Here is a 26271-nt window from a genome sequence, read left to right as displayed (position 1 = left end):
CGGATACGTTGCCGGGTTTGACGTCAAATTTAACTCTTAACCCTCGCGTAAGATTCCTTCCATTATTACACATTACTTTCCAGAGTAACATAAGAAACAACACCTCGTGTCCGGCCATGTTTTAAAGAAAGACGCTCTGTTCTAAGGAACGTTTTAAACTTTTAGACGTTTTGGAACTGTTCTAGAGGAGTCCTACCTGGCCAAAACAATCTTCTCTTCTCTACTACTGTACTTTTGTATTTTACCCTACTCTTGTCAACTTTACCCTTTGGCCTGTCTGACTTAACCAAGCGGCACCTAGCCGGATATATCTGGATCTGTTTTTGGACAGGAATATGCAGATCCGGATTCGACTAACCCTGGTATGAACGCAAAGGGATATATCCGTATCACCCGCTGATCCGGGAAGCCTAGTATGAACGGCGTGTAAAGGTAGGTTGTCTTAGGTACAGGATTCTTCCGGGAGAGGACAAACAAGTAGATGGTTACTGGTCCGTTCTTCCTTGCAACCGTGTGTTGTTTCTCCCTCCTCACTGTAAACCCATTCTTTCATAAGGGATCAGTGCTACACTTGTCTGGACAGTCAGTCAGCAGATGCTTACTTGCATTCTCAATCTGCTGGTACACGTATAGGTCAATAAAGCTGTGGCGATGAGGTTGGTACTGATTTTTCTGGCTTGTAACTCTTTGGGTATGAATATTGCAGTGCACATTACCTAAGCCCTTTGAGGGTACATGTCACAAGGTCAATATACTGTAAATCACTTTAATATGGCGGCAGGAAAATATAGCGGTTGGGGGAAAATGGAGGTCATGGCACTTAATTTTAACAGTGGGAACAAACTTAACTATCTCAAATATTAGCTTTGATGAAATTTTAGCTGTTGACTAGTGACCGTTAAATCAGGTAAAATTAAGTTACAGTGAACAAATCAAGAATTACAGTAGTAAGGCTACATAAATTTGTTCCTTGTAATATGTCATATATATATGGTTTTTAACATAACTCATATCATGTTTCCGTACATTATTATAGTATGGACACAAGAATACACGCAAAGATGAGGCTGAGACACAACAGCTTGAAAATAGAGCCTTTTATTCAGAAATGATCACCATGTACAAACAAAAACCATATGGTCGAATGGAAAACAGAAGTGTTCAACTTAAACGTTGTGGTCCAAATAACAAAACGTTTTCAGTTAATCAATAATGCAATAATTCTGCATCCTGTGCAGGCCTAGACCTGGCTAGCTAGACAGACCAAGGCACTTCCTACACCAAAGTAAAAAGCTGATGAACTCGCAATTTTGGTTCAAGCAACGGGCACCTGATGGATTGTTACATACTTACCCAAACTGGATTTGATTTCAAGTGTACGATATCATATCGTGGCATGCAAGTGGAAGGACGCCGAGGTAGATCTAACTGGCTGGTGCCTTGGCCAAAACATCAATCTGATACTCCGCCTAAACATCTGTCCACATCCTACACAGCTTCAGCTAACACTGAGATCATTCTCTTTTTGAATCTCTGTTTTTATATTGAGACATTTCGGTAGTTTGAAAGAGGCCAAAAAAGCGCAAAAAGAAAAAGGTGTGTGTAGTGCGTGACAGTAATGACAGTACACCACCAACAAAAATAGCTCCTTTATTTCTCTACATGAATTTACAGTTACAGAAATAGCCATATTCCAATAAATATCAGGAATCCCATCAGCTACCAGTCTTACTATTATTCCCAGGAATTTGTTCCTAGCAGGCTGTTTCCGTGGATGAAAAACACAGGCTAAGCAGAACAATGCAGCCACAGGATCAGTGTAGCGTACCAAAGGACAAAAAATACATATCTGCACAGATCTGAGGAAGCGTGAAAGATCTGTAGCAGGTAAGAAATCACTAACATAGAATGTACATTACTGACCATCAAAATCTAAAACAAAACAAAAATCAACCTAAAAATATCAGGGACTACAGGGATTAGTATGAACCAAAATAACAGTGTAAATCTACATAAAATGTACAGATTCCAGAACAGTCTGTCTCTCTAAGTTTGTCATTACACCTACCTAAGTTCTGGAACTCCTACTCAAGTACCTGGTGCCCCCCAACATCATCTGCTGAACCGAAAAAGGCTAGGAAACATTCACGGTGCATGGTACCTACACGTCTAGTTAGTTAATTAAAACGATAAGTTAACACAGGACAGGATATTGACAATGCCCTAATCAATCCTCTCACACCCGGTAACCCATCCAGCAGAGGAAAAAAACACTGACCATTATTTTACACAGATTTTCCTGCACGGTAGGTTACACTATCCAGGCATGACTCCCACTGACAAACCTGCCAGTGGCAGTCCCCAAAAATCCCAATATGGGAGCCCTGTTCTTCACCTCCCTCCCCGCAATGATCCGTAGCCCTATTTCAACCTGAGTTTGATGGAGTTCTTCACCACGCTGACGTTGGCTGTAGTCGTTCTAGGGGAGGAGATGTCGGGAAGCTCGCCACTCGGAAGCCTCTGTGGAAATGAAACAGCAAGAGAAGGGTGTCACTGAATACATGTAGTTTTCTTCTAAAATCAAAGGGACTACCAACATGTTGGCAGAAGAACTAAGAAAAGTTTAGTATCCCAAGAGAAGGGTGTGTTGTGTAACAGAAAGCAGCACAGTTACCGTAAACTGCGCAATATGGAGGAAAGTTGGGCTAGTGTAAATTAAAATATATATGATATGGTGTAAAATATATACCGTGTCATTTTTGGTGTGCCATATATTTACCCAATTCACTTTGGTGGAGCTCACACTCTAACGAAACTTGTAAAAGATAATCTTAAGCAAACTTTTCAGTATCAATCATTTGTAGATGTCCCAGTCATCGAATACCAGGTATTCCCCATAACAAAATGTTCAATTTTCTTTCAAAAGGCTTGAAACTATGCATATTTTGGAACAAGCATTTTCAAGCAAACCTGCAAAAGAAAGAAACCATTGAGATTCTGTAAAGTTGAAATGGGAACTAGAACCAACCTGCACTCTAGCTTTGTCTATACTGGGTGGTGTGGCATGTTTCTTCATACTCTGTTCATCCTCCTCCACTGTCAATGGTGACTGCAAAATACCAAACAAAAAACACACAACATACACAAGCAGCATTGAAGAGAATGTAACGGCGAGCATTTCCATTGGACAAATTATGCACAATCTTTTGTATCGTTTAGACCACTACCTCATCAGCTTTATAATAACATCACTAAAAATCAAACCATTAGGAAGAGCGTGTACATTTTATGTTTGTCGTTGAAGTAAATAAAATTGGACTTGAATCCCAAAGAATTTTGCCCAGTGCATTGTTGTCATTTACACTCAGTGTTCTCGCCAGGCCTTTTCAGCATAGGGGCCCCCTATGCTGTGATTTGGACCCCCTATGCTGTGGTCTGGACCCCTATGCTGTGTTTCAACCAGCATAGGGATGTTTCTTTCAGGAAAGAACCATGTGACCCTTCATAAATCTTATAAAAAGTTCATATTTGGCTTTAGAATGAGGCTGTAACAGAGGAAAAACTTTACTTCACAAAATCTATCCCTCAAAATGCAGGAAATGGTGTCTCATTGGGTTATGAATTCAAACATTTTCCGGGGGAACAAGCCAGACTCCCTACTCTGTGGTAATTTCTTCGTAGCTTGCGCCGCGTAAAGTTGGCCTTCTGTACCTGACCCCTATGCTGTGAAAAAATTCTGGCGAGAACACTGCACTGCATGGAGTCAGTCACATAGCTGTTCTGCTAATTGCCTTGAAGCTACTGGGTACAACTTCTATACAAAAAAATCAGAGAAAAGATAATAAATTTCAAGGAGTTCTAAGAACAGAAATAGAGTAAGACTGACATACAGCTAACACATAAGCTTAGTTATGCTGGTGGCTACCTGTGAACTTACCTGTCTCTGTAATTTTTGGTCTGGTCCTTCATTGGAAGGGGAATGTGATCGTTTGGGAACAGGCTCGCTGTCGTCTACAGAAGTATCCACCTCCTGGAGAAACAACTAGACTTGCGTTAATTCTGACAACTTGGCACAAATCAACTCTACAACTTAGTACAAGGGGCTTGACCATATGTTTTCAGATATCAACAACAATATACAGTCAAACCTGTACAAGTGACAACCTTTACATTAGGACTACCTGGCAAATGTGACCACTTATCATTGCTTAGATAATTCGTCCCATTGACACAAACGTTAAGAATCCTGTCTATAGTGACCACCTGTGCACATAGACCAGATTTTTATCGGTTCCCAGGCTGAGTGGTCTTCTTGGGCAGGATTGTCTTGTGTGTGTATTGTACAATCTTTTTTTTTTAATTTTTTTTTCAAACTTTATCAACATACATAATGATACATAAAAATACATGGGAAATCCTAACTAACTGTAGTGTTGGTTGAAATTACAAAGATGGTTTTAAATATTGTAACTTCTTATCCATTTCTATGATGTTCTTAAGTTGGTTTGTAAAGAGGGCAAAATTTGGTTTGACATTTTGAACAAAACATAAATATAAACAGTACTTAGCAATAAGAATACAATGTGCAAGTGTATTGTACAAATTGGCAAGTCCACTGTAGCAGGGTGCCTGCAACCGGCAGTGCAGCTACAGTGGGTGAAGACAATTTGACGTTTCTCTTCGACGGCATAAAATCACACCAGCCAGTCTCAGAGTGGCATGAGGAACAGCTGTCGAACAATCTACTCAAAAGTTTAAATGTCTTTTGAATAAAAACTCCAATAGGTTGGTAGAATACATATTATTGAGTTCAGAACTTCTACACTGTTTGTGGTCCAATACGATCACTTGGTAAGTGAAGTTTTATGCTTAACAAACACTCAAGTCTAGAGCTTACAAACATGAAGTCTTTGTTCAATATCTGGTCATGTTACATTTAGTCATTCATCTTAAAGAATACTTCCCAGCCTATGACTCGTCATACGTAGCCAATCAATTCTAGCTGACGCAGCTCAAACTCTTTCTTGTGCAACAATTTTATGTTCCTTTTTATGTGGACTAAATACACTAGTCTGAAATATAGTAGAAATAGGGTCTAAGGCCATGCCATGACATGGTTCTGAGTAAAAACAAATGTGATGGAAGATCAATAGAGTCTCAAAGGAAAGTCTGTTCGTTGGTTTAGTTAAATTTCTCCTTTAAAATGGAGGAGAAGCAAGAAAATAAACTGGTTTGGTCTAAGACCTAGACATGCCTGATGCTCGGGTACCTTTGCCTCTTGGCTGTCTGGTGAAGCCGGCTGCTTGTTGCCTGCGGATGCCTCAGCCTCGGAACCCTCGGGTGTGGGAGACTGTTTGGTGTTGCTGTCATTTGCAGCGTCTGGTGCGTCGGGGGAATGTGGCCTCTTTACTCCTGTTCCTGCCGCCGAGCCATTGGTCTTTAAGGAACAAGATAAAATTTTGATAGTTTTAGAGTCTCACACTTCTGCAGACCGTCAAACTGCTTGTGACATCAACTTTCCAGCCTAACACAATCAAACGCATGAAACATACATCTACCATGCAAACTTGTTTGAATGTTGATTGCAAAGACATACCAGCACAACCCACTGACCGACTCAAACAGTTTTTGTGGTCACTGAAAGTATATGTATAAACCTAATGATCTCTTACAGTATATGTATAATCTCAGAGATCAGTATATAAATGCCATTCCTTTATAGAACAAGGCAATCAGAGATGGCAGAACATAAAGAAATTGTATTGCTGGAAACCACATTTCTTCAACAAAATTACAATTGGAACTGCAATAAGGAAAGATTTGATGTTGGATGTCATCTGAAACAAATGACAGAAACTGCACTGCAGAAATAGAGACACATGGACAGGTAAAAAAATACTTCCCTGCCTTGAGAGTAAAAAAAAGTAAAACTAAGATCAAGGCATACCTCAGTGACACTGTCGTCCAGTGTCCCGTTGGCGGTAGGTTCGGGTGTGGTCCCCTGTTGTTCCTCTGCCTCTGGGAGAGGGGGTGATGCTGAAGTAGCCGGTGGGGTGTCTGTGTCCTGAAAAACAGTTACATAGTCAGGTGAGCAACAACATGTGATGATGATCGACAACAGTTGGGATTCGAACTGTCACAATTTCTTGGTCCAGAGGCAGGGTGGCTAAGCACCGAACTACACACACTATTATAAAACAGTCACATTGTTGCTAGACCATCTTTGTCTTCAGAACCAATCTGGGTGTGTGCTGATAATAGTTAGACGTGTAACTAAATTTCTTCTACAAAATTACCACAGGAACTACAATGAGCAAAGATTGGATGTTGGATGTCATCTCAAACAAATGAATGTGATTCATAACACTGTAAGGCTGTCAGTTTCCATCCAGTTGCATTTAGTTGTCTTCAAACAATTGTATGCACCAAAACAAGTGTTGACAACTGATGTCCAACTCCCATACTGGCTTATTTTCAGGAGAAAGTGACTATAACTGTGATTATTCATCATCATCAGGTCGTGACAAGTAACTATTAAACTGTAACTATTAAACATCTATTTGTTTAAAAAATAAAAAAGTCCCTTTATACGTACGTCTGCTTTGGTGCTGAGTTTCCTGACGGTGACAGGCGTGGTCTGGGCGCTGCCCGGGGTGGACGCTGGGCTGATCCCAGAATCCAGACTGATCTTTTTCCTGGGTGGGGTCTCCCCTGCCTCTTCACCCTGAACAAATATGGACAAGATAAGATGGCTTTTTATTAGCAAATAGGCAGGCATGTACATTATGAATGCTGTCTGAAATACCTTTATTACAACAAATACATGACACTACGACGTTGAACAATAGCTACCCTTGTTAATTTGCAATAAAAGCAAACATTGCCATGATTAAACAACAGCAGGACTATGCACATTATTGTTTCTTGTTCTTCTACATCAATGCATGTCTACTTATCCCATTAGCACAAAGGGCATATAAATAAAGTGTACAATACATACTACAGGCTACACAGTAGAGTCGAATCTGTCTTTGTTGATATGGGCACATTTTTTTTTACACATAACTTATATGTAAGGCTGACAAATATGTTACCAGTTGAATTTTAAGTTTTAAATCTTAGGCCACACCATCTTAATTTTATGGATGACATCCGCGCGCGCATTGATTTTCGCCTGTTCTCAAAAAAAAAAAAAAAAATCACCTCCAAAGTTGCTCCGAAACTTGTAGACTCATACTGCCGCAAAGGGGCAGCATTGAGCCGGATTGTCGTAATACACTATATACACTCACATTGTCCAACACAACTGTTATGTATGTGACTAGGAGCGATTTGAAGAGGGCGCCGCCCCTCATGAGCCCAGTAGTATTTTGTTAATGATATGACAATCATTGTACATGTCTGTATTAAACTGAATGATGGGTTGCCTACAGATTTTGATGTTTTGCTGGCTGAAGGCGTGATGTTGTGTACACAGCCGAACACATTTTTCTTTTCTTTGAACGGCCAAATGTTACATATGGGTCTTTAAACCAGGCATCATCAATGTTAAAAGCACTTTGATATGAGCTAATTCCAACAAATAAAGCTAGCTTGTTTGTTACACTGTGTTCTGTGGTTTAATTCACAATACCAGCTATGTAGTCCTCCGGTTTATCATCTTTTTTTTTTTTGCTAGTTTTTTTTTTTTTTCGCCCTCTCGCATTAGTTTTGGGTACTCCACAGGATGTCATCCATAAAATTAAGTTGGTGTGGCCTTATTGATTGTACCTGTGCTGGAAGCGACCTCTTCTTGTTGAACTTGAGGAGTGAAGGTGGGAGGTACTCTCCCAGCTGTTTCCTTCTTACAGATCTTGCCTCTATCTTCATCCCTTCCTTCAGGGTACCGTTGGATATGGCCTGTCTGTGAACTACAGAAAACTGGGAATTAGTACAGTCACACCTGTCTAAATCAAAAACTCAAGGGACTTGAACAAACAGTAGACAGGTGGCCACAATGGAGAGAATTCTTGATGCTTGTGTCAATGGGAAAATTATCTAAGGGACCACCAGAAACTGTTTACAATGGACACATGGTCCTTACGCTGAGGCGGGCACTAGAACGGGTTTGACTGTAATGTCTGATTCCTCCATGTTAATGTCATGGTGCTGTTAAAAGTGTTTTCTAGAGTTATCAAGAAGAGTTTCGTGAGACACAAAAAGACGAAGCAGGGATGTTGACTACAGCAGTAAAGTAGCATGCACATGTATCACTTAACATCGTTTTCATCGTCTTACCAGTGTCAGTGAAGGACTGAATCTCAAAGGTGAGGTCGATGTTGCCTCCCTCGATCTTGTTGAACTGGAGGCCGATGAACCAGTTGGTTACAAACACGTCCCTGAAATAAGGTGAGTGCAGTGTGAATACAATATAAAACCTTAATACAAAATACAGTACCATACATATACAGTCTAAAACAGTACAGTACTTAGTACAACACAACACAAAAGTGTAAATCGAGGTAATCAGAGATGGCAGACTTAACCGACTTTACCAACACTGCTTTGCAAGAGTAAATCAGAAAAATGCACAAACATGAACACACACACATACATACACACATACATACACGCATGTGCACACACACACACACACTGCCAGAGTCAGACATACTACAAACAATATTTCACTCCCTTAGGGGCAAAGCAACAATCCAGAGAGTATAAACTATAGGAGGTTGCTGCTACTCACTCCTGTGGGTTGAGAGGAGGGTACTGTTTGGAATTGACGTGTGCCAGAGCGATGTAAGCTGTCCTCTCCAGGTTACCTATCAATATCCTCACCTTGGATTCCACCAGTCCCACCCTGTAACACACATCAAAAAGACACACATTCATCTTCTTCTTCTTTACTTTAGTTTTAGTACGTCTGCCCTTGTCTGTTATGTTTTTGTTTTTTTCATTAACTTTTCTACAATAGTGGCTCCCCTTTCAACCTTCGCTTGGGCGGGTTGCTTAGACTAAGTTCACTCGAAATGGCATTTTATTTCTTACTCTTTGATTTAAATTTACAATTTTGTGTATGAACTTCACCAACTGTCCAGAAAAAGTTTCTTAGAAGACACAATTTTGAAAGAGAAAAATATACTTACCATTCCAGATGATGCTCTTTTGAAGTCGCAGATGTACTGAGAACGATGTAGTGCTTGTATTTTCCAAAGAAACTACCAGGTTCAAATAGTTTGTCCCACGTGGCTTTGCCCTCAAAGATCTCTTGGGTCACTTGTAGCCCTGCAGTGATGCCAGATAAAGAAATTATTTGATGATACTGGAACTGTGATGTTTCTGCCATGCAATACTAAACCAGGGGTGTACATACCACCTGCATACACTGGATAGTGGAGATAGAATTGGAGCTGCCCAGATGTTTGCCATGTCTCCTTGCCCTAACCTGCACTGGGATCTGATAAAACCAGCCAGAGAAACTATGGTGGCATACGACAGGGTGAATAAAAAATACCACATTCTTCATTGTAGTAACCTTATCAAATACAGCAGACAAGATTCAAAATGGTATTGCAAGGAACATTATCAAAATGTCGTTTTTGATGGATAGAAAGGTACAGAGACTCAGAGAGTGTTGCAAGTAAAACTTGTCTGGTGCAGGCAATTTTGAATGCTAGCTACATCTCTACATGTATGCAGAATTTAGATTTTGAGCCCTATAGATAGAAATCATCATTATCCGTGGAGTAGGTACGAGAGGCTGACCTATCTTGAACTCCTCCTGCATGATGGCACGGGTGGACAGGGAGACGTTATAGGTGGAGTTCTGCTGGGGGTAGGCCGGCGTGATGATGGGCATCAGGTGAAAACGGTCCATTGGATTGGTCTGGTGAGAATAATAAGTATTGCTTTAGTTTTAGGTTTCAGAGACAGGTCAATTTCTACAACAATGAACAATGAGCATTCTACAATAGGGAGAAGGCAATCAGAGATGGCAGACTTTACCGCCAGCTCAAAGGTAAGCACCCTCTGGCAGGACATAGAGAAACTGCACTGCAAAATCACACACACACACAGGCAAGCCAAAACAATAGTTCACACTCTGGGTTTTACCTTCCTCTATTCCATGTTTTTATTACAATAATGACAGATTTGCTTTATCCAACAACATATGAACAACAACGGTTCACTCAGCTATCACATACTGATAGTTTTATGGTAAGGATAATGCTATTCATGAAGTTTGGAAAATGGAGTGTTGAAGCAGATGAAAAGTGGACTTACTCTTGGGTCCCACACTTGAAAACCCAGTCTGTTATTCTCATCTATCTGCTTGAGCAAAACTGGCTGTGGCCACTCCCTGCAATAAGAGAATGAAGTTGAGTCTTTCATGCCTACTTAGCAGTGACAAGACCATAGCTACCAGTAATACAAAGTGTACTTGCATAGCATTCTGATACATATAACTTTTGATACAATTTCTATCTTTAAGCAACTTCAAACAACATTACAACATTTCGGAACAGTGGCCATGTTGTAACAGTCTGGGGGTTAACAACTTACCACCTAGAAAAGACTAGAAAGAACTTGTGGATAAGGGTAGAAGCGATGGCGTTTGGGTACAGCTGGCAGGTCCTGGCCACTAGCATGGCCCAGGACACTCCGCCCAGGAAACCCAGCACGTTAGAGTACACCCCTCTTCCTGTACAGACAGGGACATGAAAATACATGAATGATTAAGAAAGCTGTCCAGGTAGCTACTGACTGACTGTTGGTGATTACAACCCCAGCATTGGTGACTACAGTCTAAGCTAAGAGTTTTGTTGGGATATGCTCTAATCCTAGCCAGGGAGGGACTAGCCAGGGAGGGACTAGTCTGGATGCTAGACTGTTTACAGAACCTGTACAGACCAGCTCCTTGGCTCCAGGGCCAATATGCCCCAATCAAATTTTCCACAGGGTCTAACTCAAGAGGGGATGTGACAAAATTTTCTTGGGGTCATTTTAGCCCTGTAGCTGAAAAGCTAGCCTGCGTAAGCCCTGTTAACAGTCTGGCATCCAGGCTAGGGACAGCCTGAATCTGAACTATAAATTGTGATCAATCTTCCTTTATTCCTTGCATAACATGAGATCACTTACTGTAAATGTAGAAATGTTTCTGTTGGTTTTATGTTCACGGTAAGCTCTTTGCCACGAACTCAAAAGCACCACTAAATGTTTTTACCCTCCAACCCCCTTGTCTACTATTGTCTCAAACGTGAACTTAAAACCACCATAAACACTCCATTTTCTTCCTACCACAAAATTAAAACCATGCGGTATACTGACAGTAAGAATGACGAAACACTCACTCTTGGCCCAGAGTTTGATAGCCCTGAGAGCCAGGCGGAAGTTCTCCCTGTTGGGCACCAGGTGGAGCATCTCATCAGTAACCCTACAACCTGGGAGAACACATGGCAACAGGGATAAATAAACATGGCAGCCTACCTGATAGGATACTGGAGTTCTTTTAAAGAAGCAAAATTGTTTGTACCTGCCAAACCAATTAAACTATTCACAGATGAAATCCTATCATTTATACATGTCAACAAATGCTGCAATTGTGTGCGGCTTTCTCTTTGCGGACATGGGATTCAAACCAAAGTAGTGCCTAACAGACCTCCATATGCATATAAACATGAAATCCTGCGTGTACCATGCATGTAAATAAACCAAAGACTGCGCCGGTAATTGTAAGATCTTACCACCTCACATACAAGTCAACAAAGGCTGAAGCTCTATACAGCTTTGATAACAAGATACAGAATCTTAACAGTAAACTTGACCTTGTGACATACCATTAAGACTCCTGACACATCTCTGGTCCAGGTTCTTAAGGAGGACCTCCTCCCGCAGGTCCTGGTCCTCGGGAACTTGAGGTAACGCCAGCCGGGCAAACAGGATATCAAGCTAAAACAGAGAAAAATGAGTAAAACACCTTCCTCTCTTGTCGTCCTCAATTGAGGTGAAGTGTGATGCTTTTTCAAGAGGCAAGTAGTGCAATGTGACTTTGCTACGGCTCACGTTCCTAGTCAAGCACACTGGGTTAACCTACTCTTTTCATTCAATAAGTGTGTTGGGGTCTTTTACATCCAGATGTTTGACGCCTGAGGCCATAGAAATATATGATTTTCGGGAAAGGTTAACTTGAGAAAAACAAAAAAAATCTCAATGTAAGTTTAATCAAATGGGGCCGGAAAGGTTTATGTTAGTTTTTCGTAACATGTGCTCCATTACATTGCGCCTGTTGGACATTGTCATCCTTTTTTTCTGCAATCTCTAAAGGTTTTCCACAAATCTAACTGAAGGTAGGAATGTTGAGCCCTATCAATAAATATCATGATTGAAACAATAGATACCTTACCTCGACACCATCAAAGTCTAACTTGATAACAGGAACAAAAGCTTCTTCAACGCCCTGAAACCAACAAATAAATAAGTACATGAAGATCAAAAATGAAGTTGAGTACTACAGCAAGAAAACATTTCACTCAATATTGTCATGATACTTGCTAATGCAATACAATACGAGTCATAATCTGTTCCAAATTATTCAAATATTTGAACAATTGAGCTTCACAGCCTGGGCATGAAGATAGTGTGTACAAAAACACTTTACTGTTTACAAGAACAGCTCACCCTTATATCAGTCGTTTCCTTCTGGTCTTTGAGAATTTCATAGAATGACGAAAAGAAGTCTGATCGGTCGACATGGCGAGGAGCGACACACAGGGTATCAATATCAGCTCCTGCAGAAAAATCAGTCAACACAATTTTTAATACATCAAACAAAAACTACAAAGGCAAAGAGAAGAAAAGATAATAAGTCACACCAGCAAAGCCTGATGAAAATTATGTTACAGATCAAAATGACAACTATATGGATTAGGGATCTCCCTAAACAATGGAACAATGGTGCTTCCCCATCTTACTGTGATCCAAGCCCCATCATACTGATTTTCAAAAATAGAGTTCTTCTTATGAATATTTTGTTTTTATTTGTTTAGACTGCAAGTCTGAATTTCTATGGAGATCCTTGTGAAATGAAAGAGCTACATGTATCATGGTCTTTCTTACCTGCTCCATGGACCCCCAACCTGTAGGAACCAAATGTGTAGATTTTCCCTCCCACTGTCTCAGCTATTGCAGGTGGCATGTTCTACAATAGAAAAGAACAGGACATATGAACAACATACAATAATAATGCACATACATGTACATGGTTAACTGCAAATGAAGAGTACAACACACAATGTGACATCTATGAAAATGTCACGAAATAAGCTGTCGTATATCTTAGACACTTGACCCAATACTTACCTTAGCTAGAGTGACTTGTTTAATCCATTCCTTTACTAGTTTGTTCAACTTCCCCAAGACCACCATTCTGTAACATAAAGTGGTGACATGTGAGTGACTATTTATAACAATATTTATCAATATAAGTTAAAGACACTCTTTCTTTGCAAGATGCTGTTCAGGAAAACACAAAGTTTTACCAGGGAGTACTACTACTATACTAGCATCATCAGTAGCGTGTATCTTTTCTATTCCTACATATTACTAGCTATATTAGGAGGAACAAAGGGATTTCTGTGTATAGCATTGATAACAGTCAAGGAAGTTGTAGGGAAACCTATATCCTCCTTGCAACAATCAAGCCCTTTCAAAAAAGGAAGCAGACCTGTGATTTATTGAAGATGTTTTCCCTGTGCGTACATACCTATGTGTGAGGCCCTCCTCTGTGTCAAACACATTGTAAGGCTTGAGTGTGTTCACCAGCTTCACATTCAGGTCAATGTCAAACTTGGTGGCTTCAGACAGGCTGATGGGAGATGTGATACCAGGGTACTTCCTGGGAGTTTGACTGTCCCCAGCTTTTTTACCACTGCAGAAAAATGTACATGTTCATTATGAGAGCTTTGAGAGACTAACAAAGCCTGGTTTAAGGCCTTTGTACGCTTCTGGCATTGTCCGTCTAAAGGAAACTTTAAGTATAAAAAGTATGTAAGTTCTTAAATATAAAGATTTTGATGTAAGTTTTATCTAAGCGACTGTAATGTTTACGTGCTCTTAAAATTGGACTTCATGTAAAACATCTAACGCAATTCAGTCGTGTCTTCTAAGACATGTTTGCCAAGTTGATTTTACATATTACAATTAAGTCTGAGTATATGTAACATATCCATATTGTTACTCAGTCCAAGAACTTTCCACATTAACTCATTCAAAAACAGAGGGTCAGCAGGCAGGGCACATGTCTATACAGAAAATGTGTTGGTATTTTTTCACGAGAGTGGTTTGGTCAGAAATGAAGAACATTGGGTCTGTCATTCTAGATAAGGGTGTAACTTCAGTGAGTCAGTGGATCAAATTATCAAAAGTAAACTAATCAAGAAATGCATCTGTATGTTCATGGTATATTGGGACTTACTACATATAATTGAAAGTTAAAGGTGAACAGAAGCTATCTGGCAAAAATAAGTCTCATGCAATCTTATTGCATGGCCATAAAGACTAAATCTAACAACAAAAATGGCAGCATTTACAAAGACCACACAAAATAATTCACATGTTTTATAATTATCATGTCAATCAATCAAACTTATGTATTTCCAAAACACAAACGTAGTGGAATTTACAGCTCATAACCTCTTCATACATCAAAATAGATATGCAAATCTACTAGTGAATAAAGTATCCAAGTATTCAAGTACTCTAAATATGTGAAAAAGTTAACAATCTGTTTGGGAAATGAAGGGGAAGCAGGAAACAACTTGCTCTTTTTTAAATAACATATGTATTCTTTTGTGCAAGCTATGCTATGGCCAAGCTAACCCCGCGAGTAGACAATGTGGCAGAGTCAGACTGTGCAAGGCAAATCTAACGTCCTCGGGGAGGGAAAACAACACTCAAAACCCCCTTGGGACCTTGACACCGAGCAACACTCCATGCTTCGCAGTCACGTAATTATTTGCTGACGATGATGACGCGACTGCTGTTACCATGTAGAAAGAGTCACATGGCCTTGAGTCAGAAGTGTCCTGCGCTGGTTCAAGGGGACTACATAACGCCTGCATGTCTACATAATATGAGCACAGCTCCATTTCCCATCAAATAGATTCACACAATCTGCACGGAACAAAGCAAAAACACGACTCGAGCCATTTCTCACATCGCTTTGTTTGGAGCGCCATTTTCAAAACTCATTTCTCCTTCTCTACTTTACGGAAGTAACAGTACACCCGGACAGGGTCACAGGGGTACAAGAAGAGGCTACGTACCTTGCCACAGCGGCCATGGTGGTGTACCCGGGGGGAAGGTTGCAGTTTAGCTGACCATTTCCTTCAAATTGTCCGAATTACGGAGTGGGAAAATGGCGGTCTGTCTTCCGGAAAAACTTGGAGTGTGAATGAAGTCTCGTTGAACCACGTGACCAATTAGCTCCATGTCCTTCTTTCTGTCAGGATCGCACCGAATACTAACCTATCGCACGTAAAGAAAGCGTAAGGAATATGTGACTATAGTTATGTGTAATGTTCATCCTTACATATTTGTTTAGGTTAGTTTCCATATGAAAATATGAATCTCGCCCTGCACGAGATTTGACGAGATTTACTTTTGACCCGCAAGATCTGAGCAGTGCACGCTGGGGGAATATCAGGCATGAGAACCTCTGGAAGTGCAGCACAGGCATCGTGTTTCACTCGAATTCTCGCCTTTTCCTCGTGATACGACCAGTGTGTTCATGAGAATAAACTCCAGAAGATGTGTGTTATAGAGCTGAATGTTTAACGACTCAACACGAGGCGAAATGGCTGGCCCAACGGCCGTGGAGATGATACAACACCCCTCCCTGTTTTTTCGATGGATGCAAAGTGCGTCGGGGAAGCTGCTTATCAAGTTTAAGTACACGGCACTTCGCGGCTTCATCTTATTCCTGCTCCTGCTGCTGGTCTTCTGGATATCCGTCTTCCTGTACGGAAGCTTCTACTATGCTTACATGCCAACGGTGTCCCACGTCCGGCCTGTGTACTTACAATTCAGGTGGAGAACCTTTTTGTTGTGGTACTGCGATTGACCTCCAAGCAGATGTTTGGTGAATTCTATATCAACATCTACATCAGTGATACCCCAAAATAACCTCATTAGGGTTAAAGTATCAAAGTGGTGGGGTCATGTGGTGCAACGGCTTTGTGTTCGTCTCAGAACCAAGTGGTCCTGGGTTCGAATCCTGCCGTGTCAGTACGGTGTCACCGATCTTGTGCCTTGGGAAGTCTTTACACGACTTTCCCAACATGCCAGAATGGTCGTCATCAAGACCGTGAGCATTAAAGGCAAGAAAGTAGGGGGGAATTGAGGTTCTGGACTAAGGCGGGCAGGCCTCCAGCCTTGTATGGAACAACAGTTTCTGACCAAATGGTTTTTAGAGTAGAGTAGAGTAGAGCAGAGTTCATGGTAAGGTAGGATGTTCTTCCTGATGGATGTTTTTCTGATCATGACAAGGACAGTCCTCACTTTGTGGTAGACTACTACAGAAAAGCCAGCCGGTCAGAAAATGTTATAACGCATTGTCCGCCCAAACTTGGAGATTGATATAGGTCACTTATTTACATTGATAAACCATCATCATCATCATTGTTACCCCCATATGGCCTCATCAGGGGCAAAGTAGGGGGGGGGGGTTGAGGGACCAGGCTAGGGTGGGAAGCTGTCACAATGATTGTCATTATGTAATATTTAGTGCCAAGGAATGTGATAGCGAATTAAAGTAGCACATTACACAGCTTTCGAAAGCAGCTGATGTCAGGTGATGTTCTCTATGTTTTAGACAATGCAGATGATTTAGTGAACTGACTGACACTGACACACCCATTGCTCTATTTCTCACTACAGCACCAACTGTGACAGCGTCAACTCACAGCAGGCACGGCTCTGCTCCTTCCCATCTGCCAATGTCTCCTTCACCAGGGACCCCAGGAGAGATCCTAGAGAAAAGGTGAATATAGAATATATACATCACGTCTGTAAGCGCGTATAAAAGGCCTGGCAACTGCTACTGGATCAGACTTTTTGAATTTTGAACGTAGAATTCCTTGTTGAGATCTTTTGCAATGTGTACAAAAATGTGACTGTCATACAACTTGGCGCCCTGACAACTCAGCACCTAGCAAATCAGGACAAGTTGGTACCATGCCCAATGGCTTCTAGACGTTTCACCATCAAGAGATAGATGAATAAATAGATAAGAGAGCCGAAATCACCATGACCATAGTAACCTGAGTTGTCTATGGAAAAGTACCAAGTTGTCCTGATACCCTAGATGCATGTTTTTTAAAAGCATTTTCAAGTTCCATTGATTCTCTCTATTGACACATCTTATTGGCCAACCTAATGTTTGTGATGTTGACTTTGCAGCTGCTAGCCATGGGCCAGGTGTATGAGATCAGTTTGGACCTGGAGATGCCAGAATCACCAGTAAATCAGAACCAAGGTCAGTCCAATCTACGTCCAGAATCCTCCAGATTGTCTCTGTTAGAGCTGAAGTTTCTCCCATCTCCCATTGGAGTATATTTCCATTTAAGTTTGACATTTTATATGTGTTTGATTTAGTTATTTTCAGTGCATGACAAACAAATTAATCATAATTTCAACATAGTGATTCCATAAGTTGTTATGGAACTTCATTGCAGTCTATCAACACAGAAATTAAAAAAGATTGAACTAAAATTACAGCTCCTTCTGCAGGCATGTTCCTGATTGAGCTTACCTTCTACACCATGAAGGGAGAAGTCTCATACAAAAGTGCAAGACCAGTAAGTATGCATTCTCTAGTTCAGTGTTCAGTTCAAACTAGTCACGGTTACCAAGATATAGCTCCAATGTAATTCTAAGCTAAGACCTATGGTCTTGCCGTAGAATCATGTTTCCTTGTACAGGTAGTTCTACCATGAGACCAATGTTTGGATTGTACTTTATGTGTAAGTGGAATGCAATTCAGTTCTGTACTATCTGTCTCCCCAGACCATGTTGCGGTACAAGTCTCCCCTGCTCCAGGTGCTCCATACGCTGGTATACTCCCCCCTGCTGGTGTTCGGTGTAGCTGAACAGAAGCAGGTGCTGAGTGTCGTGCTGGCGGAAGAGTTCCAGGAACCTGCCGTAAGTCTCATGGCATCTTTCTCTACAGGAAACCTAGTCTGTATAACGCAAACTCCAGCTGTCCGGGGGTTTCTCTCCCCTCCCCGCGAGGCGGTTACAGGGCGGCGAGCGTTCACAGGAGGCTTGATTGAATCAGGCTACAGGAAACCAGACCATGTCTGAATACATAACTTGTATATTAACAGCTCTTCAAGTTCAGAGGGTACTGAGTGTAGTAGATTCTGTGTTGAGCATTGTGTGTGTCTTTCACTGAGATTGATCCTACACAATTGAACACTCTACCTAGTTACATAGTAACAGCATCAACAGTAGAAAACTTCAAATTGTGAAAATGTGAATAGACTCTGAGTAACAGATCAAGACATCATTTGAGTGTTTTGTTCTGTTTTCCTCAGCACAAGCAGACAGTGGGTGTTGTGGTGGAGATCCAGACCAGGAACATAGAGGTGTACTCAGCGGTACTCAGGGTTAACGCTTACTTCAAGGGAATCAGGTAATTCAAGACTTTGATATATATATTGATTAGGAAGTACAGCCAGGTATTGATTGTTCTATTGTAGAATCATATGACAAAGGTTAGAAGTCTTTTCAGCAGTAATCCTAATAAACTCAAACGGGAAACTCTACGTACCAGAAACCATATTACCTCGTAAATTTAGATCTGTATTAATGTTTCCTTCTTCTTTTCTAATTTTCCTGTGTTAACTGCAGGTACCTGATGTTCTACTGGCCGGTGCTGTCTGCCGTTATCGGTGTGGGCTCAGTCTTCAGTTTCCTCCTGGTCCTGGTGCTCCTGTCCTGGTACCGCTTCTTCTGGGCCCCGGAGGAGGACTTTGTGGTCACCGTCAACATGGAGCAGACACCAATCAGCATGGAGGAGCGCAGGAAGAATGCTCGCAAGGCCTTGAACAGGGAGAGACTGGGTAAGCAAGCCATAAATGCTTTAGGCATTGTACACTCACACTTAGAAATGAAGCATTTACTGTACATTTTTAGCACTGTGTAAATGGAGGTACAGTATATTTTTTTCGGTTTGTTTGTTTGTCTTGGTGTGCATGCAAGCTTGTTCCCATCGGCCCTGGTCCAATGTTGGTCTGGTTGGCAGAAAATGGTGTAACTGGAGACTTGCAGGCTGGTAATGCTGGTTTGATTCAGGTTCCAAGTTGTTGCGGCAGGCTTGGTCCGGGTCAAAAATCCCGTAGGAAGATGCATAGACAGAATCAGCAAGAAATTCACAATAACGAATAAAACAAGAAAATGAAATTCACAAAAGCTCCAAATATTTCAGGAAGGTATCTTTGTTGTGTCTTGAAGCACGTTGCCTAACTTTAACAATGACCATTTCAGCTTTAGGACATCATGTGACAGTCCAGGCCAGTATTCAGGCCATGTCGACCACCACACAAACCACCCCCACTCTTGCCAGAATAGGTAGGCCAATCAACACCAATCAGTGATTACTGCCTCCTGTTAACCAATCAGATTGCATGATCCACATAGTGATTAAGTCTTCCAAGCTCTTGTGTAATGTCTGTGCGCTTTCACTGTTGTATGCCCAGTGACACATTGTCAGAGTTTATTGTGCCCGGGTAATGTCTGTAAACAGTTGTTTAGTAGTGTCATAATCAAAATGATGCCTACATCATCAATGGCATTGTTAATGTATACATCATGTACGCTCTGTAAAGTCTATGTCATTCAGTTTGAAAGGTGTCTTCATCTGACAATCATTTTTTAGATCCACTCCCATTTGAGGATGAGGAGGATGCAGAGATGAAGGACATCTTAGGGGACACAGAAGATGAAGATGATGAGGCAGATGAAAAGGTAAGTTTTCATTCAGGGTTTTCAACAGTGAGCCATGTTGTCCTCTATGTATAGTGTTTACTGATGTAAAGATGCACAAGAGATTCTTTTGTTCTGCTGATTATGGATGTCTTTAGACTTATAAAATTTTCAGTCACAATTAGCTCATAAATCTTCAGTTCCATTAACTGTGATGATAACTCTCATCCAGTGGTGAATGTCTTTGTTGATCCCTTCACAAGGCACTTCACGTTGATGACATAGACCCCCATGAAGATAATGACCAGGACATGGAAGTACGCCGCAGAGCAGCACACAAGGAAACAACATAGCAAGCCCGACAAGACATACTCCAGTAGTGATGATAATTTATGCTGTAAGGGTAACAAAAATTGTATATCTCAGTGGCTGGTGAAAATAGGGTATTGAAACAGTCAAAGATCGTGTTATGAAATTGTATTGTTTTTCTTTTGAATGTATGCATATACTGTTAATTTATTGGATTTTTTCCATGAAGACAATCACGTTATGATTTGAAATGTATTATCTGATTTAAGAACTATTGATTTTGAGTTTGCTTGCATTGTCTATGTGATAATCATGTATGGGTGTATGGATTTCTTTCTGCAAATTGTGTTGCTGCTACTAGTTATTTTCCATATCTTATGCAGTGGACAGCAAGTAAGGCAAGAAACAGAATTGCACTTGCAAAAAAATAATTTATGAGCTGACACAAGGAGTACAAAAATGTTTTCTTTTCTTTATTTCGAAAAAAAGAAATGTTACACATGTTGAGTATTTACAAGCATCAGGGCTTTAGACCAATATGTTATGTACAGTAATAACTGGAACCATGTAACAAGCAGCCTTACTTACTGATTAAAATGTGGCTTGAATAATACAGCAGCTTACCAGTATGCTCTAGAGAGATGTTGGTTGTGAAACTATGCAGTGGACAGGCAGCAATGTTGCAATGTCAGTTTGCTACAGTAGGAGTAATGTAGAAGTGTGTAACACCCCTGCAGCCATCGGATGTAGTATGTTTAGATTGCATTCAGGACATGACATAAAAGACACTGGAGCTGAGTAAAGACCACTGATCTGGCATATTGCAAACAATGTACAGTAATAACAACACTGACAAGGTTGCTAAAGGACAAAAGAGAGAAAAATAAAGCTTAAAAACAAGTACATGTATAAGTTCTCTGTGGCACTGTCTGTGCATTTTACTCATACATGTATATCACTATATGTACATAACTATGTCATAACGGATGGAAACATACCACATTTTTAGGAGGTTATGTTACTCCTAAACCCTGGAATACATCGGTAACATTAATAACACTGAAGGTTTGACAGTACTTGCGTCCTACACTGACACTGTTCATACTAGTACTACAATATACATACTGTTTGTAGTACAATGTACATACATCCTTGAGTAGTTTAGTGTAATAGACATGGTTGACAACAAGAGCCTTTTTTCGTCCTGGTACACTTTGCTGAGCATGATTAGGCAAGCTTTATGAGGGCACTGCTCTGTAAGTGCTACTCTCATTCTAGCTATGGGACTGAAAGAGATCTGTTATTGACTTGAACTGTTTAGTTGATGGGTGTGCCATTCACACCATTTTGCTCTTTGTGTCCAATTTGTGTCTCTTAAACTGCATAGCTGACAGTACAAGTCCTCCAGTGTGGCCGAGGAGAGCGCCGATGGAGCAGGGGATGGGCCAGACCTGTGATGACAAAAAAAATCATAGTTTTAAGCATTCATAATATGATGGCATTACACGGTGTCAAATACAATTGCAAACTAGTACTGATATTTCATGAGTTGATATAGATAAGGGTGACTTTAAAGTTTCATCAGTAAGTTAAGTATAGTTGTGAGACTGCAGGACTGTTGTCCTAATCCAGATGTGATGTATAGCTGGACTTTCTGTGATTTAAGAGAGCCACGCCTCGAGCACTTAAAGGATCCATCACACTTATCAAAAAGGGTACAGGTTCATCCCAGGATGAGTGGATCAAGCCTTACAGTCCTGTCTTATGAAGCTTATACTTTCTGTACAAAACTTACGTGTTATTCCTGAAGTAAAACAAAACAATCTTTTAAACACTGGTTAAATCACTGTTACCTGCCATGGCCTGTCCCAGTCTAAAGGTATGGGGAAGGCTCCAAGCCAGGCTCCAACCACTGTGCACAACACTGTCATCTGCAGGAAACTCTCAACCTCTGATTCAGGTCTGGGAAGGAAAACAAGGAAAGTACAGCAAAAGTATAACACATTGAGCTGACATTTTCTTTTATCATGTCATTGAAACCACAGGTTACTATTATAAGTTAGCCCAGTAGGGGAAGGGGTAATAAACATACATGGCCAAACCTGTCTTTAGTGAGCACTAAAGGTACAAAAAGAAAATGGCCACAGTACTCTGGTGATGTGGCCACTTTAGACAGGATTCTTAATTCTTGGGTGACCGTGAATGGAAAACATAATCTTAGAAACCACCAAAACCTGTACAGTGTACACAATGGCCAGGTGGTAAGTATGCAAAGATGGCCACTAGTACAGGTTTGACAAGTTGGTTCTGCAGTACTTCCTACATGTAGAAGGCACTTGTCAATAGGACAGTAAGAAACTGGGTATGTTAGTTTACCTATTGAGCACCACTGAGACCCATGTTTCCAGCCGTGATCCCAGCATGCACCAGCAGGGCAGGGCTGTGAGGGTGGCCATCAGCAGGGCCCAGGAGAAGGTCTCTTCTGTGTCCCTGTATGATATGGGAGAAAAGGGAGGGTCACAGGGTCACTGTATATACATCACACATTCACATCATTATGTGTAAGCTGTAAGTGCTGTGTCTAGCTGTGTTGGCATTACTTATAAGAAAAAAAAACAAATCCTACATCCAGTATTATATGATTTTACACTTTACAACTTGTTTAAAAAGAACATACATGTACATGTATGTGTATACTTAACATTTAACAATAATGACTCAAAATATCCACATGCATCCTGCAATTCATTGAATTTTTTTTTTGGACTTTAAAAAAAACATGCAACTGGTTATTTTGCAGTGTGAATAAAAAGATTCAGTAACATTAGCATGCATGATTTAGGAATCACTTATTCATAGGTTATTAGGAAGACGGCTCAAGGAAATAAATACATATTCCAACATACTCTTGCAGAGGAGCCCCATACAGCACTGCTATGACGTGGAATGACAAGATACTCAGGAGGAAGAACAGGAACCCTTTCACAAAGGAGGAAATCTGAAAAATAACAATAACATTTGTTGATGGATGTTACACACATGACTTACATGTACCTAACCACAAAAACATACAGTGTGTTTGTTGCCCTCCTTTTGATACAGAATCTCTATGTTAGATCATGTAATTGGTGGCTATAGATGGAATTACGGCATTGCAAAGGAAACTTACATATGCATAATATTCACCTTGAATATTCACCTTGAAGCTCAGCCAGAGTACTAATGAGGCTCAAATATGGCTCAAACTTTAACAAAGATGGAAACCAAAATACCAAGACTCGACAAACCTTCCACCCCTTCACAGACCTTCCTGACACAGCACCGGCGTTTGTAGCACTGTTCTTCTTCTGAACATCAACCGACACATGTAACTGTACCGCCCCATAGGCCACACAGAAATAACGGAGAAACACCGTGGGCTTCAGTAATAAGCTCCACGATGTTAGGTTGGAAAGCAAGCAGAGCGCCAGCAACGCAGCCGCTCTAAAGAAACACACGTTAGAGAGGCTTCTCATTGCAAATCAGTTCTCGTAAGCCGATATTTCATCCCCAAATCAAGGAAATCTAGGTGAAAAAGTGCAAAACATGAAAATTTTCAGCCAGATGCTGCCATCTTGATGACCTTTCACCCTTTGCAACAAAACGAGAAAAATGTAAGATTCGCTTTCTTAAACTGTCGAATATATCGACAAAACATTTCAATTAAAAATACGTTTACATTATTTTAGATGCCACTCTGTATATAAATTAACCATATAGCCCTCTAAATTTCATTTTATGAGCGTTCAATCTTTGAGTATTGATGCTATCTCTTCCTCTCTGTAGCCGTATACGCCCCTCCCCATCTCTCCTCGGAGAAACAACATACACGATAACTCAGAGATTTCGGCATCTTCCACCCAAGGTAGGCAGTTTCAGGATGAGGTTTCTGATTGAATGAACAATTTTGAACACCGTTGTTTCCCACTCTAACGTTATATAGGTGTCATGGAAATTGTTAACTCATGTGCATATCACATATCACATAGCCGTAACGACTGTTAACGTTATATGGCTTCTCTAATAGTCGGTAATAGCTGGTAATGGCAGGCCCCGGCTAAGGGTTAAAACTACAAGAACTCAGTCAACAGTCACCACGGCTACCATTAATGAATGGCCTCCAACACGGACGCAAAATTAAAGGCATCAAATATTTTGTTTTTGGAAATCACATTATTCAACATGTTAAATGTCTTGACTTTAGCCATGATATATGTTACTTAGAGTAGAGTAGAGTAGATCTTTTCGGCCAGGTAGGAAGGTCATATTCCAATTTAGGCCGCTCATCCCTTTACTGGATCGTGATTCCAGGCTTGTGAGGGCAGTCTAATGCTTTGTAGTTGTAGTTCCATGCATGTTTATCAAGTCTGTTTTTAAAAGTGTTCACTGTTGGTGCCTCTACGACTTCTCTTGGCAACCTGCTCCACTTGCAGATAGACTAGTGCTAGTATGTTAACATGTTACACATTTATATAGCCATGAATATATATTTTCAAAATGAATTTTTTCCATTAACAGCAGCCGCCACATCTGAACCTGTCCCTTCAGCCCACCCCTCAGCCATGGTGATCTACAGCGTGTTTGTTGTGAACAAGGCGGGGAGTCTGATCTACCACAACGACCACTCCCCTTCGCGCCCAGAGGTGGAGAAGACCTTCGGGTACCCCCTGGAGCTCACGCTCAAGCTCCAAGACGAGCGACTCCTCGTCATATTCGGACAGCGAGACGGCATCCGAGTGGGGCACACGCTGTTAGCCATCAATGGAGAGGACGTGTCCGGGACAAAACTGGGAACTGATAACGAGAAAAACGTAATGGACGTCCTCAACGACCAGAGTAATTATCCCATCTCCATCAAGTTCGGCAGACCGAAGCTCTCCAGTAATGAGCGAATCATGTTGGCTAGCATGTTCCATTCGCTGTTTGCCATCGGCTCGCAGCTGTCGCCGGAGCCACGCTCCTCGGGAATAGAGGTGCTGGAGACGGATGCCTTCAAGCTGCACTGCTTCCAGACACAAACAGGTAACCTCAAACTTCCACTTGCTTTTCTTGTAATAATATTTAGAGGGGGATGTGCAAAAGCTTGGGTTTTGTGCATCAATTGATAAACGTCGTGTATCATCCATTTCTGCTATTTATATTTATCTATATTAGGTCATATGTTTTCCCCTTCAAAATGTCCAGTGAACAAATGTGCCTGTTCACGTATCAAACATTGTCTATTTTCCTTCAGGTATAAAGTTCATTGTCCTGACGGACCCCCGACAGGGTGGAGTGGACGCCATCCTACACAGGCTGCACGAGCTGTACGCAGACTACGCTCTGAAGAACTCCTTCTACGCCCTGGACATGCCCATACGATGTGAACTGTTCGATACGAGTCTGCAGACAGCCTTAGAGCAGGCGGAGAAATCAGGGGTCTATTCAGGAGTGTAGTTCTCCAGAAAGAATACAAAGTACTTTGTGTATATATGTCAGGGTGGAGATTACAATCTGTGGAAGAGATCCTGATCAGAGTCTGTACATTTTTTAGTCAAAAAATTCTAACTTCAATTCATATCACTGCAGGTTGATGGATTGACTTAAAACTGGATTCATAAATGGGAGCCCACCCTAACACATTCCTCGGGTCTTGATCAGAGTCTCCGTCAACAGAGACTCCAATTGTGATCTCTACCAATAGAATTGATTTTGCCAGATTGGAATCTCTAACCTGACATATTAATGGATGTAATATAATATCTCTTGTGAAATAGAGGTTCTTTGAATACTGATCAAAGATCTTTTGTGAAGTACAATTTATCCTTCAACATGGGATTTCCATACACTGGAAATATTCAGAAGAAGGTTACTTATACCTAATTCAATTAGTAAACAATGAAATAAATTGCTATGGTGTAAGAGAAATTATCTTTGCCTTGTCATATCTTTTTATGAATATGATGTCTGGTATTG

The 26271-nt window shown here is 40.9% G+C and overlaps 4 protein-coding genes and 1 non-coding gene across 10 annotated transcripts; 2 read left to right on the top strand and 3 right to left on the bottom strand.

Moving 5' to 3' along the window:
* Positions 1-1082: 1082 nt before the first annotated feature.
* On the bottom strand, positions 1083-15442 carry LOC136433854 (poly(A) polymerase beta-like). Of its 3 annotated transcripts, none has more exons than XM_066426408.1 (21): positions 15309-15442; positions 13748-13912; positions 13345-13411; positions 13102-13183; positions 12664-12773; positions 12389-12442; positions 11823-11934; positions 11337-11426; positions 10549-10687; positions 10270-10345; positions 9751-9871; positions 9132-9270; positions 8732-8845; positions 8278-8378; positions 7771-7910; positions 6596-6724; positions 5948-6064; positions 5255-5437; positions 3938-4030; positions 3029-3109; positions 1083-2520 (listed from the first exon to the last, which is right to left on the bottom strand). In XM_066426408.1, the coding sequence occupies exons 1-21, from the start codon at positions 15323-15325 to the stop codon at positions 2422-2424; spliced, it is 2229 nt and encodes a 742-aa protein (XP_066282505.1). In that variant the 5' UTR covers positions 15326-15442; the 3' UTR covers positions 1083-2421. The 3 variants fall into 3 exon arrangements, with proteins under 3 accessions (XP_066282505.1, XP_066282506.1, XP_066282507.1); XM_066426409.1 differs by having other exon boundaries at positions 3938-4042; positions 5270-5437; XM_066426410.1 differs by having other exon boundaries at positions 5270-5437; positions 15309-15441.
* Positions 4593-4736, bottom strand: LOC136434211 (small nucleolar RNA SNORA79). Its single transcript, XR_010755711.1, has one exon. It is a non-coding gene; the product is annotated as a small nucleolar RNA SNORA79 (small nucleolar RNA).
* A 228-nt stretch (positions 15443-15670) lies between the features above and the next one.
* On the top strand, positions 15671-21180 carry LOC136433859 (seipin-like). 3 transcript variants are annotated; one of them, XM_066426421.1, is made up of 10 exons: positions 15674-16071; positions 16921-17023; positions 17443-17518; positions 17761-17840; positions 18049-18183; positions 18579-18676; positions 18895-19106; positions 19531-19614; positions 19922-20010; positions 20232-21180. In XM_066426421.1, the coding sequence occupies exons 1-10, from the start codon at positions 15812-15814 to the stop codon at positions 20319-20321; spliced, it is 1227 nt and encodes a 408-aa protein (XP_066282518.1). In that variant the 5' UTR covers positions 15674-15811; the 3' UTR covers positions 20322-21180. The 3 variants fall into 3 exon arrangements, with proteins under 3 accessions (XP_066282520.1, XP_066282518.1, XP_066282519.1); XM_066426422.1 differs by having other exon boundaries at positions 15675-16071; positions 17773-17840; XM_066426423.1 differs by lacking the exon at positions 19531-19614 and having other exon boundaries at positions 15671-16071.
* LOC136433863 (phosphatidylinositol-glycan biosynthesis class F protein-like) lies at positions 20730-23918 on the bottom strand. Its single transcript, XM_066426427.1, has 5 exons — positions 23565-23918; positions 23184-23275; positions 22654-22767; positions 22131-22239; positions 20730-21728 (listed from the first exon to the last, which is right to left on the bottom strand). Exons 1-5 carry the CDS (start codon positions 23790-23792, stop codon positions 21615-21617), a joined length of 657 nt encoding a protein of 218 aa, XP_066282524.1. The 5' UTR covers positions 23793-23918; the 3' UTR covers positions 20730-21614.
* A 134-nt stretch (positions 23919-24052) lies between these two features.
* On the top strand, positions 24053-26226 carry LOC136433861 (trafficking protein particle complex subunit 4-like). Of its 2 annotated transcripts, none has more exons than XM_066426425.1 (3): positions 24053-24181; positions 24835-25338; positions 25550-26226. In XM_066426425.1, the coding sequence occupies exons 2-3, from the start codon at positions 24879-24881 to the stop codon at positions 25750-25752; spliced, it is 663 nt and encodes a 220-aa protein (XP_066282522.1). In that variant the 5' UTR covers positions 24053-24181; positions 24835-24878; the 3' UTR covers positions 25753-26226. The 2 variants fall into 2 exon arrangements, with proteins under 2 accessions (XP_066282522.1, XP_066282523.1); XM_066426426.1 differs by having other exon boundaries at positions 24071-24181; positions 24838-25338.
* Positions 26227-26271: the final 45 nt, after the last annotated feature.

The sequence above is a fragment of the Branchiostoma lanceolatum genome, chromosome 4, assembly GCF_035083965.1.
Source record: "Branchiostoma lanceolatum isolate klBraLanc5 chromosome 4, klBraLanc5.hap2, whole genome shotgun sequence".
Lineage (NCBI taxonomy): Eukaryota > Metazoa > Chordata > Leptocardii > Amphioxiformes > Branchiostomatidae > Branchiostoma > Branchiostoma lanceolatum.
The sequence above is the reverse complement of the archived record's forward strand: the minus strand, read 5'-3'. Positions and strand labels throughout refer to the sequence as shown.